Source organism: Plectropomus leopardus, chromosome 16, assembly GCF_008729295.1.
Source record: "Plectropomus leopardus isolate mb chromosome 16, YSFRI_Pleo_2.0, whole genome shotgun sequence".
Classification (NCBI taxonomy): domain Eukaryota; kingdom Metazoa; phylum Chordata; class Actinopteri; order Perciformes; family Serranidae; genus Plectropomus; species Plectropomus leopardus.
In genome coordinates this window covers 16870341-16884479 of record NC_056478.1, presented here as the reverse complement: position 1 = coordinate 16884479, position 14139 = coordinate 16870341, and the positions used below count along the sequence as shown (strand labels likewise).

General features: G+C 38.3%; 1 protein-coding gene across 1 annotated transcript; it reads right to left on the bottom strand.

Moving 5' to 3' along the window:
* Positions 1-7648: 7648 nt before the first annotated feature.
* Positions 7649-11177, bottom strand: hlx1 (H2.0-like homeo box 1 (Drosophila)). Its single transcript, XM_042503445.1, has 4 exons — positions 10529-11177; positions 9936-10121; positions 9615-9799; positions 7649-8032 (listed from the first exon to the last, which is right to left on the bottom strand). The coding sequence occupies exons 1-4, from the start codon at positions 10983-10985 to the stop codon at positions 7697-7699; spliced, it is 1164 nt and encodes a 387-aa protein (XP_042359379.1). The 5' UTR covers positions 10986-11177; the 3' UTR covers positions 7649-7696.
* Positions 11178-14139: the final 2962 nt, after the last annotated feature.

The following is a 14139-nucleotide window of genomic DNA, read 5'->3' as shown; positions in this document are numbered from 1 at the left end:
GCCATCAGCTCCGAGTGTGTAAGCAGTGTATTATTTGAGAAGGGTGGTGAAAGAGAGCTTAAGTAGTGTTGTCCAGGTGGCGGATTCTCAGAGGGATTCTCCACTGTGAGAGCAATCCAAAGACAACCAGGAGAGCTTTTTTGGTGGAGGAGGAGGGGGGAGGGCTTCTGTTCAGGCCCAAGAGGGAGGAACTGGCCACCCCACAGTGCCCCGCTGGCTGTGGTCCGCAGCCAGTGCAGCAGTAGGTAACTCTGGAGCCAAGGTGGAGTGAGAAAGGAAGGGAGGAAACTCGGAGAGAAACCATGAAAAATGTGGAGCATGAAAATGTCTCCCTTGGTTTATGGCAGCGCAGCCTGGCTTCCAAGAGAAACACATCTTTAAATTTAACTTGAGATGTCTTTTTTTCTCTCTCTCTCTCTCTTCCTCCACTCCCAACTGCTGGCAAGGGCCTGGTTTTGAAAGCAAGGCCAAGATGCTTGGAAACTGCGACCATGTTAAAAAAGCACTCAATAATGTGGCTTTTTGGAAATGTGGCGACAGCTTCTGTACGAGGGGCTCAGCTTTCAGCGTTGGTGAACATGTTTGATACGTGTGCAGCTGCAGAACTGCCCTCAGTGTTCAGAAAAACACATGATTTACACGCCGAAGGTTCATATGTAGCGTGAGGAAGAATATCACGTAAATGTTCTGCAGATTGTTTTGCTGCAGAACATCAAACATAAACTCTGTTGGCAATGAGCCGTTCAATGTGGCTGCACTGTAAAATCTGACAAGCTGATTTTACTTAAAATCATCCTGGAAACCAATTGCCTTCAAAGAGTAAAGTAAACATAACTATAAATCTTAATTTACGTTTACTTTATATCTAATGGTTAAGATTAATTGAAATCTATCTATCTATCTAATTGATTTACCTATTTTTTTAAGTTGTTGCAACGTAAAAAACTTTTAGCAACTTTAGTAAACCAAGGTAGTCTAACCTAACTTGACAATGAAAAAGAGGATTTTGCCAATAATGATATGTGATTTTTGTTTTGTTTACATGTTGAAAAATACAAATATTATTGACTAGCTTGCAGCCAGCAGAATTGAGATATATAGCTCAGTATGCTTAGTTTACTGAAGTTGCTTAAACTTAGAGAAATAATTTAATTAAACTTGTAGTTTTTAAGTTTCAACAACTTCAAAAACAAAATTAAGTAAAAATAACTATATTTAAAGTAAACTCAACCATTAAATAAAAAGTAAACATAAATTAAGACTTGGCAATCGATTTCCTTGATTTTTTTAAAGTTAAATTAACTTGTCAGATTTTACAGTGTTTCTCCAGCTTCTCACACTCTCTTCCACTGTGTTTTGAAAAAGAGGCCATCAATAAAAGACCTGATACCAGTTATTCCACTGAATTGCATTAAAATGACGGGGCCGGCTGGAAACATTTTGGCCTGCTATCAAATTAAAGCTTCGTACCATGTAATAATATTTTGCTAGTCTCAGGAGGAAGTCGTCTCTCATGCCGATGATTCAGAGCTCATTTAGGAAAAGAGCATCCAGCCGATCTCATAAATCAGCGTTTGATGGAACAAACATACCTCTGAAGGAAAGGGAGCCACCTCCGCAGTATTGACACTCACTCATGGAGTCCAAATGACCAAATAAAATGCTCCGCTGATGATGAACACATTTTCTGGGTTTGTAATGTGATGCACTTCAGCCAAAAGTTAACACCTCTGTTTACAGTCGATGCCATAAAACCTTAATTTATGTCGGTGAGATTAAAATATTGTTGGCAAAAACTGTGGAACACAACTAAGTATTTAATCAAGTAGTTAAGTGTGAGTATTAGTGTCATTATTTATATGTCAGGTAATTTACTAGGGATGGGCATGAAAACTTAAGTACTTGTTAGGATTCTTTCAACATCAACAGTAACTGTTTGTGTTTTGCTTTGTAAAAGAACATGTCTACACAATTAATTGTAAATTGGCCCTGCTGCATATTAAAAGTTGACATTTTTGACTGGATGTAACTCCTACCTATGAACATTTGCCCAGATCGATAACAAAAATAGATCTACAAAGCCGCAGATAACGTTCAACGTTTTTAGTCAGACATCACTCAATCTAATGTTACCGGCAGACCAGGAATAAGAGTGATGTTCGGAAAATAAATGATGCTGACCACTGCGCTGCCTTGCTACCTCGACTCAAACTGTGCTGCACTGACATGCGTTTCCATTACCAGTTTTAACATGGTGTGTCACACCCAAGATGGACCCGAAATCAGGCCAAAGCGCCAACTGTCTCCAAGTAGGTTGCATTGATGTCATTATTTAACATAATGTTCTGTTATTGATAGACATAGCAGATACTTCAGTTTCAACAGTGTCTCAAAATAAAAGAGAATACCAAGAGCTTGATCTGTGGATGAAACGCAAGCCCTGCTCACTGTCTGGAGCGAGAAGACCGTGCAGGCCAGCCCAGTCACCGCAGGAAAGTATTGCCATTGTATGTTTCTGTAAACTGTTAACATGTAATATTTGCACATTTCATATGTATCATATCAACGTTTCAAATGACAAAGTATATGAGCTGACTTTGTCATTGGGAGGTAGTGGGAATGACAGAAAAACGTTCTGTTGGTTCCTGAGCACAAGCGCGTCATCAGTTAAAGACACCTTCAAATGGGTGGCCCTTTAGTATGGAGGTGCAAATCCCTGCCATGTAAGGCATCATCTTACAGGGGCCCTACTGGGCTGAGTGTTAGCGGTCCCCTGGCCAATCACCTGCAAAATGTTATTCAAATTAGTAAGCACTGACCGCTAGGGGACACAAAAACATCCCCAGAAAGAAGAAATCCCAAGTAACTGCAAAGAGACACAAAATGGCCATAAAAGGGAGTTAAACAACAGTGAATTTTGAATGCAGAACTTTTATTTGCAATGCAGTTTTTCTACACTTTAGTACTGCAACTTTCACTTAAGTAAAGGATCTGAGTACTCTTTCCTCTGCTGCATGAAAGTTAATTCACAGTAATGTTTTTGAGATGTTCACATCATCAGTACCATCATCATCAGAATTACTTAACTTAAGCCTCCACATTTTTGCACGCAGCATTTATCGGCTGCAGTTTCTCAAGCACTTATTAAGTTATGTTGAAGTTTTGTCGCCCCCCTTTTCCTCCGGCAAGGCCACAGACTCTGATGCATTACGCCAACGGTGGAGAAATCTCCATCAGCCTATCAAACAGCTTCACAGATAATGCCTCAAAGCGCAGGAGACGTCACAGCTTTTAGTCACGTTAATCCCTCAAACCCCCACAGACAGAAACCTCCTCCTCTGCTCTCACAGAGGTAATTTGTTTTACACAGTTACTTTTTCAAAGCGTTAAATATTGGTGAAATCTGTGAGGCTGGTTTGTTTTATGGGTTGCCCTGTCCTGAGTTGCCAAGAGGGACGTATAGGACAGCTTTTAACGGAGGGGGAAAGGCTGACATTAAATACAGGCCAGATGGACTTTCTCCTATCCTGCTCATAAAAGTTCTTAGGACAGTTCACAAATCAAGGCCTCTCAGTATTATGTTAAGCGTTTGGATTGTTATTGTTATTGTACATTTGCAAATACTAACGTAATTTATAGCTTTTCGAGCATAATTCGAGACTCAACCCACCCAGACATTTAATATGTGAGCGTTTAACAGTTAATATTGGGTTGATAAAGTGCCCGGGGCTTTTTACGGCCTTCCATGGAAACTGGCTATCATAACTCTGACAACTTTTCATCCAGCATGAATTAAAAGTGAAGATTAAGACGAGTGCCATCCACTTCACAACCTTCGAGTTAGTTTATGAGAAGCTACGCTGGAGTTTTGGGGGTAAAATAACTCCAAAAGGCAGCAGCAGGTATTACTGTAGAGCCAGGAGGAGAAGGGGAAAATGAAAAGTGAAATTCAAGATGCTAAGCTAAAACGGAAAAACTGCAGCTCTCGGGGGGTCAGTCCTCTTTCCGGAGGAGAGGAAAGTGGACCCCATAGTAGAGGGAGTTTGTGGTGGTCCAGGTTTTTGGGTCACTCACTATGATGTTGCTGTTAACATGACAACAAATACCAGAGGGCTTTGAGCTTCCTGACTGAGATATAATGCTGCGAAAAGTACATCACATTACGCTGTATGTCGAGTTTTCTTTCTTTTACATTGTTTTGCCAAAATGTGGATACATGAAATTAAATTATGATGTTGAGCTGTAGTGAAAAGTACATTCACTCATATTGCACTTCAGCATGATTTCAAGGCACTTGAGTATTTCTATTTAATCGATGCATTTTTTACTCCACTACATTTATTTCTCAGCTGTACTTGCAAATACAAAAAACCCACAAGATATGTTTAAATTTGTTTAAATTTAAATTTGTTGTTGATGTTTTGTTGCAACTATTTTTTAAATTTTTACTTTAACTTGTATTGGAGTAATCTGATAGCATGTTATTGTTACTTTTAAATAATTAAATTAAATTCCATAAATCTTTTATGTCCCCAGATGGCAATTTTGGTGTAGCATGATAGAAAAACAACAAATATCGACTACAGTAACTTTTAACAACAACACAGTGACAAAGACTGTATACGCAACAAACCTTGGTAAAAACATAAATTTTGCCGAGTGCAACGAGCTAAAGTAAACAGTTTGCATGCTTCCTATGAAATGTTTCTTTATTTTATGTGGTACCTATTAAACTTGAGTAAAAGCTGCACCAGTGGTGAAGAAGAAACTTTTACTAACCGTTAAAATTTTTACTGAAGTACAAATAAAGTGTAAAAATACTTCCCTCTTCCAAAATGAAACAAACTCAATAGACTACATTAATCTATAACCACACTGAGGTGATAGGTGCCGCCAAAATGAAGACAGCCAATTTCCAATATCCAAATCTCAGTCGTTTGTTCAGGAATAAATTTACTGTTATTACCGTTCAAGTAGTTTTTGAGCAATGGAAGGTTGTTTTATACAATACAAAAATGTCCCACCTGACCCTGCTCTCCCCTATTTTCTAGCAATTTGGTGTTGTGTGTGGATTTTATATTATACAATTGAAAACTCATAAATGGTGGGCATTTTGATAGCAATATATGTTTACTTAAATTTAAATTTGGTGTCAGTAAATAAAAGACTGACCATACTTTATTTAAAGTAAGGAGGAGAAGGATTTGAAAGAGAATTGTAGCATATAGAAAATATTATTGAAGGATACTAAAAAACAACAACTTAATTCCAATAGAGAATCTAAATAATAATAAAAAAAGAAATATAAGATGTAAAGACATACTCTCACTGTCTAGTCAAAATAATGTACAACCGTTTTGGTTAAAATGTTTTCAGTATGGGGCTGCTGACCTCAGTATTTAAAATCTAAAATCCTGTGGCCCTGCTGACAGAACTTCATTACTGTACTTCATTCACCAAAGTAAACATCTGAATGCAAGACTATTACTTGCAATAGCTGTTACAGTGTTATTGCTACTTTTTCTGACGTATATCTGCATACTTCTTCCACCACTGGTGTTTTTGTGATTGTTGTTTATTTTAACCAATTAAACTTGATTGAAAGCTGCATCATACTCCATCAGAACTATTTTTCCATCAACAAACCTCTTAATAACAATGGCAGATTGTTCAAGATTAACCCCCCAAATGATAATATTCTGCAGCTCTTAAATAAATGTAACCTCTTATCTTACACAATCTATGTGTCACTGATGTGCATCTGTTTGGAAAACACTTAGTCAGTATGATTTTTCTGGATTGATCATCATGTTTTTGCACTAGAAATACTTAAACATTAGGCAACAAAGCAGAAAACTATAACTTGTTGTTAAGACACTGAAAGCTGAGGAATGACAATAAAGAGTCATCACGGGTTATTCCAGATTTATGTGCTCCTATAAAATATAATTACTCTGACAGACGCAGATAAACTTAACAGACATGTAAAGAGAGGGGGTGAGTCATGACATCATGTCATTAAACATCCTTTAACTATTTAATTGTGTTGCGCATGTGCACGGTTGGGACATGTGTTGCAGCAATAATGTAGATTTCTCCTATCGTATAAATCTTGAGCAGTCACCATTGACCTTCAGCATCAAGGCTGATTGAGAAATGACATTTCAACACAACGCGGTCCTCCCTCATTGTTATTCATATTAAGAGGGAGCAGATCTGAGGCGGACTCTGCAGAGGGAGGTTATGAGCAGCGCTATAAAAGGAGGAGATGTTGATTGTATCTGCGTCTGGATATATAAAATATACTCATCCGGGTCGTCGTTTCTATCTGGAGCCAGTAAATGTATACAAACTATAAATTACCCTCTTCTTCTCTCTCGCTTTCTGCCAGAGCTGCAACGTCCTCAGGAGGAATCTGAATTACATGCATGCGCTTAAAGAAGAGGAAGATGTTTACATTTATCATGGCGGGATGATTTGATCCACTCAACCTTTAAGACGTACGATGACCCGATGAAAATAAGGCCCATGTCTTCTCTCGTTTTAATTCTAATGAATGAATATTATATTATTCTATATCTTAATAATTTAATAATACCAATATATAATCTATTCTATTGTTATATTATAATTTTCAAAACTATTAGACAAAATTAAAAGTCAACATCAGAGCAAATTATTTCGACTCGTATTTATATATAGCCATATGCTAATGACTTTTGGTAACCTATTTATTTTTGTGGAATAAACGACCACAACTTGCATGGCAACTCGAGTTTCCGCTTCTTTTTTTTAAATTTTAATTTATTTTGTTGAATATTTACTTGCAGGCAACTTCTCCTTGATTTGGTTTATTTTGACGGCAACTGGGACTTTCATTTTTTAAAACGTAAAAACAAATGAAACATAAAACTATCAAAAAATAAAACTCTCTCTCTCTCTATCTCTCTCTCTGTCACACACACACACACACACACACACACACACACACACACACACACACACACACACACACACGTTGGTTTTTTTAGGCTTCTGACCTGATTCGTGAAATAATAATAATAATAATAATAATAATAATAATAATAATAATAATAATAATAATAATAATACGATTTTCAAAGTAAGAAACATTTTATTACAATATTTTCAGTGCAAATTATTATTAACAAAATAGCACAACTATATATCCAGACAACACAAATAATACATGAACACTGCTGTGATGTTCTGAAATTTCATTCATCACGTGAAAACGAGTGGTTCATAACCTAAAAAAAATTCACAACCGCATTATTTCCCTCAGTTGAGGAAAACATGATGCACACGAAAGCCATCGAGAGGAAACGGCAGTAAGGAGACACTGGAGGCCGATTATAAAAAATGTTTTAAATAGCCTGTGGTTTTATCAATAGAGCCTGAAAGAAAGTAAAAAAAATATTCAAAATGTAATAAAATTAACAAATTCATTTGGACTATGTTGTCTGTGTCTGGGCTAAAATTAATGCGTTTTTGTTTTATAGAACAAATAATATGTTGTTGCTCCACTTGTTCCCAGGAATTAGACAGATACAGGCCTGGCTTTACGTTGCAGATGTCTTGCTACTGAATTGACACTCCAGATGAACATCACTGTCGTTCTTCTGTCAAATTTAAAAAAAAAAAAAAAAAAACCCTTGTCGTTCATAAGCTGCTTTCATATGAGTATCTGAGAGGCCTCCGTGTCTGTGAGTGCGGCCGCCGCCTCCGCGTTGCTTGCCGGCCCGCTGCCACTCATGATCACGCTGGTTTTGTTTGTTGGCTCGGAAATGTCCAAATGTCCGTCAGAGTTTTCCTCCGGAGCCTCGTCGTCGGATTCACACTCGCTCCGTCCCTCGCTCTCACACTCAGACTCCTCCGCCGGCTCTTTGGGCTCCCTGCTGCCCGGCTCTGACGCGCTCTTGTCCGGCTGCTCTTTCTCCTTGTCCTTCTGGGCCTGCGCTTCTTTGGAGTGTCTCCACTTCATGCGTCTGTTTTGGAACCAAACCTTCACCTGAAAACACGCACAGACGCTGTTAGATCACACTGTTATTCACGGACATACAACTGCAGCATTTTCTCTTTATTTGATTTTCTCACATTTTCCTTGATATTTTTAAGTTAAATTTGAGCAGAGCCTTGTGGAATAACATAGGCCTTATTATAGAAAATAAAAAGTAAAGTCACATCCTTTTAAATATTTTGGATATAGTGCTTCAAGAATACTCTTTTTTTCTCACTTTGATAAAAAATACACATTTCAAAAACCTCCTTTGGAAGGGAGAGCTGCACAACAGCTGCATAACAAGTGTAAATATTGCGTAAAAACATTGTTGAACACTAGTAGATGACAGGAAATATGTTCCTTGTCTGAGCATAATAATATACAGAATATTTTCAAATACAATGTTATTTAGAAATAATTATTAAATTGAGATCATGTGTGTCCCTTCTCATTAATGTTGACATGCTGCTGGGTGAGACTAAGTGACCCTGATGTATGATGAAATGTAAACAAGGACTCAAGATATGGTGAGATTTCACTGGGAAGTCTTTCAGCCAATCAGGTTGCACGAGTTATGATGCAGCTGTGCCAACTCAAGTTTAACATCTGGATCTAGAGCTCCTTTTCCCCCCAATTATCAATTTATTTTGAATATAAAGCTCTTGTTACTTGTTGTGCAAGTTGTGCAAACATGTGAGTATCTCATAAGAAAATTAACAAAATATTCCTTTTTAACCATTCAGTGTGTGATATTACTTTGGCCTAAAGACTGTAAGTGCAACCGACCCTGTAATATGGAAGTTTTAATTTCATATCATTTCAATGGTTTGTCAGTGCCAGAGCTGTCAACAAGGACACAGTGGCCATTGTTCACTGCAATTTCTGTGGGAATTTTAGTTTTTAGCTGCCTGTGGCTGGTATTTTATAGGTTGTTTTGAGTATTTTTAATAGCTGGAAGAGTAAAAATGTCAGCATTTAGACCCAGCATGCATTGTAGGGAATTTAAAAAAGTAAAAAAAAAAGAAATGTAAACAGAATTATTAAATATGGCAAAGTCAATAAATGAATAAATAAATTATTTTTTATGCCATTTTTTCCTAAGGGGGGTTAAGGGGGCTCATGACTTTGGTGTTTCTAAAATTTTGGCTATGGCCCTGTGGTTTTATTGTTCACTTGGATCACCACAAGGCTATTCTTACTGAAGCCAATTTATTAAGGAACTAATCAACAAATTGCACTTCTCTTTTACAGCAAATAATATATCTACAACATCACCATGGCATCCAAAAATAAAACTACATAATAAAACATACAGACATTAAAATATAACAATATAAACGGGTTGACAGATAAGCCTATAACACAATAATCGTATTTAATTTGATAGTTGATACTGCAAATATTTAAAGGAAATGTTGCAAAGATTATTTATTTTGTTATTATTTCTTATGTTATAATCTATTCTATTCATCTGGCACACCTGAAAAATAATCCATTTGTGCAGATGTGGTTTGAGTCACAACTAAAACTCATTCTTGCAAGATGTGACCCAAACATAAGACCTGTGCAGGTAAACCTCAACACATCTCACCTGAGCGTCTGTCAGCCCGAGCATCGCGGCCAGCTGTTTTCTGTCTGGCTTGGTGACATATTTCTGTATTTCAAATCTCTTCTCCAGTCCTTTCCTCTGCAGGTTTGAAAACACTGCCCTCGACCACGACCTCTTCCTCTTGTACGTCTGTGGCATTGTGTCTTTGGTGAGGACAGCGTACGGACCTAAAAAATAAGAGGAGGACATGAGATTAAAACAACAGAGAACAAAAACCAGTGCCCGTGTCTCACACCTACAAACAAACAGAGAGCTGGACGGGGCCAGCTTCCTGTCTGCTTCAGTCCTACATGTGGTGGCTACCTGGGAAGGTGTCCTGAAACTGATGCTGGCCTGAATGCCTGTTGCTGCTGCTGCTGCCTAGTGAACTCATCATGGAGGACGCGTCGCTCATCCCGGGGTCTATGGAGGAGAAGTACTGGCTGGCCGGAGGCTGAATGGGGACGTGGATCCCTGACTGATGGTTCGAGCTAACGATGGATGTGAGATCTGTTGTAAGAGCGAGAGATGATGGGCTTATTTAGAGAGAGAAAAATTCAAAGTCTGGGTTCAAGTGTGAGTACTGATGTGACTTGAAGCAAAACTTCCAGCTGAACCTGACCTCTGACCTCTCTGGTTAGGGGGCAAAAGAGCAAAGGAGTTCCCCACAGGACTCCTTAAACTGCAAGTTATGGAGCTTTTTGCGCTCTTACTACTCTGTGAACAAGTTTCAGTGCGATAAACTAACAAGCTGCATGCAGATCTTAAAGTTTAATCTTGTGTCACTTAATTTTAGCAAAAAAAAAAAAGACATAAAACACACGTCTATGTATTGTAATCTTTGGCTGACACGACAGGAAGCTTCTCTGTAAACACGTATCTGCTGGGAAATACGCTGCGAAATAATAAAATCTCACCTCTTAACGACGACTTTTCTTTGCCTTTTGGATCAAAGTCCGTCGACAATATCCGATCAATTCCAAATTTGAGGTCTTTGCTTGAAGGCGGGGGAGCTTGTTGGGAGTTAAATGCAGTCCTGGAGACTGATGTGAGCTGTAGTCCGTGTCTGTGGTATGGAGACGCCGGACTCACCCTCGCGCCGTACACGGACGGCTCCGGCGCGACGGGAGCAGGGCGCAGCGGCGAGCTGCCGGAGTGGCCGTGCTGCGCGCGCTGGTGGTGGTGCTGGTGGTGTCCCATGTGCACCACGAGGGCCGACGACCCCGGTATGTTCTCCGCATCTCCAGCCTGCAAAATGTCAGCGATGCAAAACGAGGGTTTCTTCATGGTATCCACAGCGAAGCCCCCCGCGCAGTACGCGGACCAGAGGCTAAAATTTGACGCGTAAAACGGGTTGAGCCCGGCCGTGTACATCCCGCAGCCTGTCGCGTATTGTTTCTCAGAAGAGGGTATAAACGGACAGGCATGTAAAAAAGCAGGGATTGCGTTTAAGGGGGGGAAGACAGATGACCGTCCTCTTTGTGTCAGTGCCAAAATCGCTCTCCCAACTCTGAAATCCAAACCCTGCAGTTCCACTCTGAAGTTCCTGCGCTGACACTGATTGGTCGCTTTCTGAGCCAATGAATGTTTTGCACTCGCTCACATCACGCCCTTATAAATGAGGATGATGATATGTAACACACACGTACACACACACACACACGACCGGGACAATTTTGATCCTGAGATGATGGATTGATCACTTAAAGAGAACCCACACCCACCAGAGCGCAAAAAATACTAAGATTTGCATGTTAATTTCCAATTTTGTGCATGAAAATACATAATAAGAAGATGAGTGCATGCTGTAGAGTACAAATATTTTCAAGAATGTGTTCGATGTGACAGTTTTCAAAACAAAATACTGCAAAAACGTCAAAAAAATCAAATCGAAAAACATGCCACTTTACTTATTATAAATACATATTTAATAATTGACAGTATAGAATGGGAGTGTAATCATATGACCCCGAGCCCAGGAGAGGCTCTATTAGCTCCCCTCATCCTGTTTTTGATGGGCTGTGATTCGTGTTAAATGAGCGGATATTCCTGCTAGATTTGCCCCCAAAATAGAACCTGCTTTAGTATTTTAGGATACAGCAGAAATCCTTATTTCTTCCGGAGCGGAGGGGGGACTTTTATAATGACTGTTAGAACTTCCCTTTTTCAATATTTGTGCAACTTTATCTCGACCTGCAAGTTGCACGGTGACGCAAATCCGTCTCCATGCTCATAATAAACAGAGGAAACCGATTCCCTTCGAAAAGCACAAACACAATTAACTTCAGAGGCGATACTTCATCCGCGAGGCCCCTCAAGATTCACACGTTGGGTCCTGGCCAACAACATGTTATAATTTAAATAAAATTTAAAAAAATCCTGCACATATAGAAAAACGATTGCCTATAAAAATGTTAGTAAATATAACTATTAATCTTAATTTATGTTAACTTTATATTGAAGTGTTACCTTTACTTGAAATTTGCTTAATGTTTTGAAGTTGCTGGGGCTTAAAAATGACAGTTACCTTGTTCTTTCCAAGTGTTGGAAACTTCAGTAAACCAAGTTAGTCTGACTTAACTTGATCATCACAATGAGGATTTTGCCAATGCAGTTAAAATACAAATATGACTGACTGTTTAAAACCAGCAGAATACAAATGTATAGCTCAGTATAGCCTACTTGGTTTACTGAAGTTGCTAAAACATAGGGAGACTGATTTAATTCAACTTGTCATTTTTACGTTGCAACTTCACAAAATGAAGTAATATATCTACATTTTAAGCTAACTGTACGATGAACTATAAAGTAAACATAAATTAATAATTACAATTGCCTACATTGTTCAGGGCAATTGGTTCGCTAGATTAAAAAAAAGTAAAAAATCAACTTGTCAGTTTTTACAGTGCAGCACAGGAGAGTCTTTTTGGCTTACTGAAGTTGCTAAAATATAGAAAGACTGATTTCAATAAACTTATTTTTAAGTTGCAACGACTTCACAGAATTAAGTATCTACAGATAAATTATAAGTAAATGTAGCTATTAGATACAAAGTAAACTTAAACTAATATTGATAAATTTACGAACATTTTTCAAGGAAATCGGTTTCCTAGATTTTTTTTTTTTAAAGGAGTAAAATCAACTTATCAGAATTTATCATGTGTATTTTTCCACTAACAATTAATATGAACTCCTCCTCGCTTTCTCCCCCTCTCTGTCGTGCATCGACACCGTCTCCCCCCCGTTTGTCCCGCATGTGTTGAAACAATGGCTTCTGAAGCCCCGCATTCATTTAGTCTTGATTCATGCGGCCGGAAGCGCCGATGACCCTGACTGCCTCCTATCATGCTGTTTTCGAGTGACACTTTTCCGGGTTAAAATTAGAAATAGAGATTTAACGTTTGCCCTCCATCATGCAGTCAAAACAATCCAGGGAAGAGGATGTAGCAGACGCAGCACGCCTCGAGTTATTTCAGGTGCTGATGAGCTTTTTCAGTGGGAAGCATTAAAAACAGCTACAGGCCTCAGATCAGCCTTTTACACTGTACACATGCAGGCTCCGTCTGCTCAACAGGGCTGTGAAGAGCTGAGATTTGAACATTTATTTTAAGCTACAATATGAAAGTATGTGCTTTTCTCGTGAACTAGAGACAGTGTTTATTGCTGCTCACAGAAATTTAACCCTTTGAAACATGAGCAAATTGGTTTGATTTTTTTTTTTTTTTTCAAAAACATGGGGAGAAGGCAATGAGCAACAAGACATGGCCTAAAAATGAGCAAAGAAATTGTGGAAAATATACAAGAAAATTGCACAATTAACAAAAAAAGTAAAGAAAAAAATTCCCCTAAATTTTTTAAAATAAAAATAATATGTATTTAAGTTATAATATACATTAAAAATTCATTTTAAATGTCAAATTATTACAATTATAAATATAGATTTCTGGACCCCCATCCCCCATTTTTTTAATAGTTGTCTAATAATCCTTCTTTTTAAAAATATTTTTTGAGGTTATTTTCCTGTTACCATTCACATGTTTCTTGCAATTTGTGGGCCATTTCTTGCCAAGTTGGTCATTCCCTCTGTCCCCAAGTTTTAGAAAGAAATCAAATCATATTTGTTTAGGTTTCAAAGGATGAAATAGCTTGTTAAAGGTATCTGAAATACTGCACAAGAAAACAGAAGTCAATCCAGTTTTCAAAGGGTTACTTTGTCTTGAATAAAATGTGGAAAGTATGTTTTACTGTAAAACAGAAAGGCATGCATAACAGACATACCACTGAAACATTTATTGCAATTTTAACGACATCAGGGCCATAATTACCTCTTGACACTTCATGTTCAATTGTCACCTTTTGCGACCCAACACTTCAGGGGGTCAGGGGTCAGGGGTCAGGATTTTTTTTTTGAAATTTAAAGCTAAACAGACTATTTTAGAGCATTTTGAAACAAAAATCTTAGATCAGAGGTTCTAAGATTTTGATGACTGAATGCCATTTTAGTGAGCCAGCAAACGTTTGAGGGGCG

What these genes read in the sequence shown, in the direction of transcription:
- hlx1 (XM_042503445.1), bottom strand. Translation starts at nt 10,985, where the DNA reads ATGTACACGGCCGGGCTCAACCCGTTTTACGCGTCAAATTTTAGCCTC. An exon ending in GTTTCAGGACACCTTCCCAG is followed by an intron (nt 9,800 to 9,935) that starts GTAGCCACCACA and finishes CTTATTTTTTAG; the next exon opens with GTCCGTACGCTGTCCTCACC. An exon ending in TCGGGCTGACAGACGCTCAG is followed by an intron (nt 8,033 to 9,614) that starts GTGAGATGTGTT and finishes GCGTGTTTTCAG; the next exon opens with GTGAAGGTTTGGTTCCAAAA.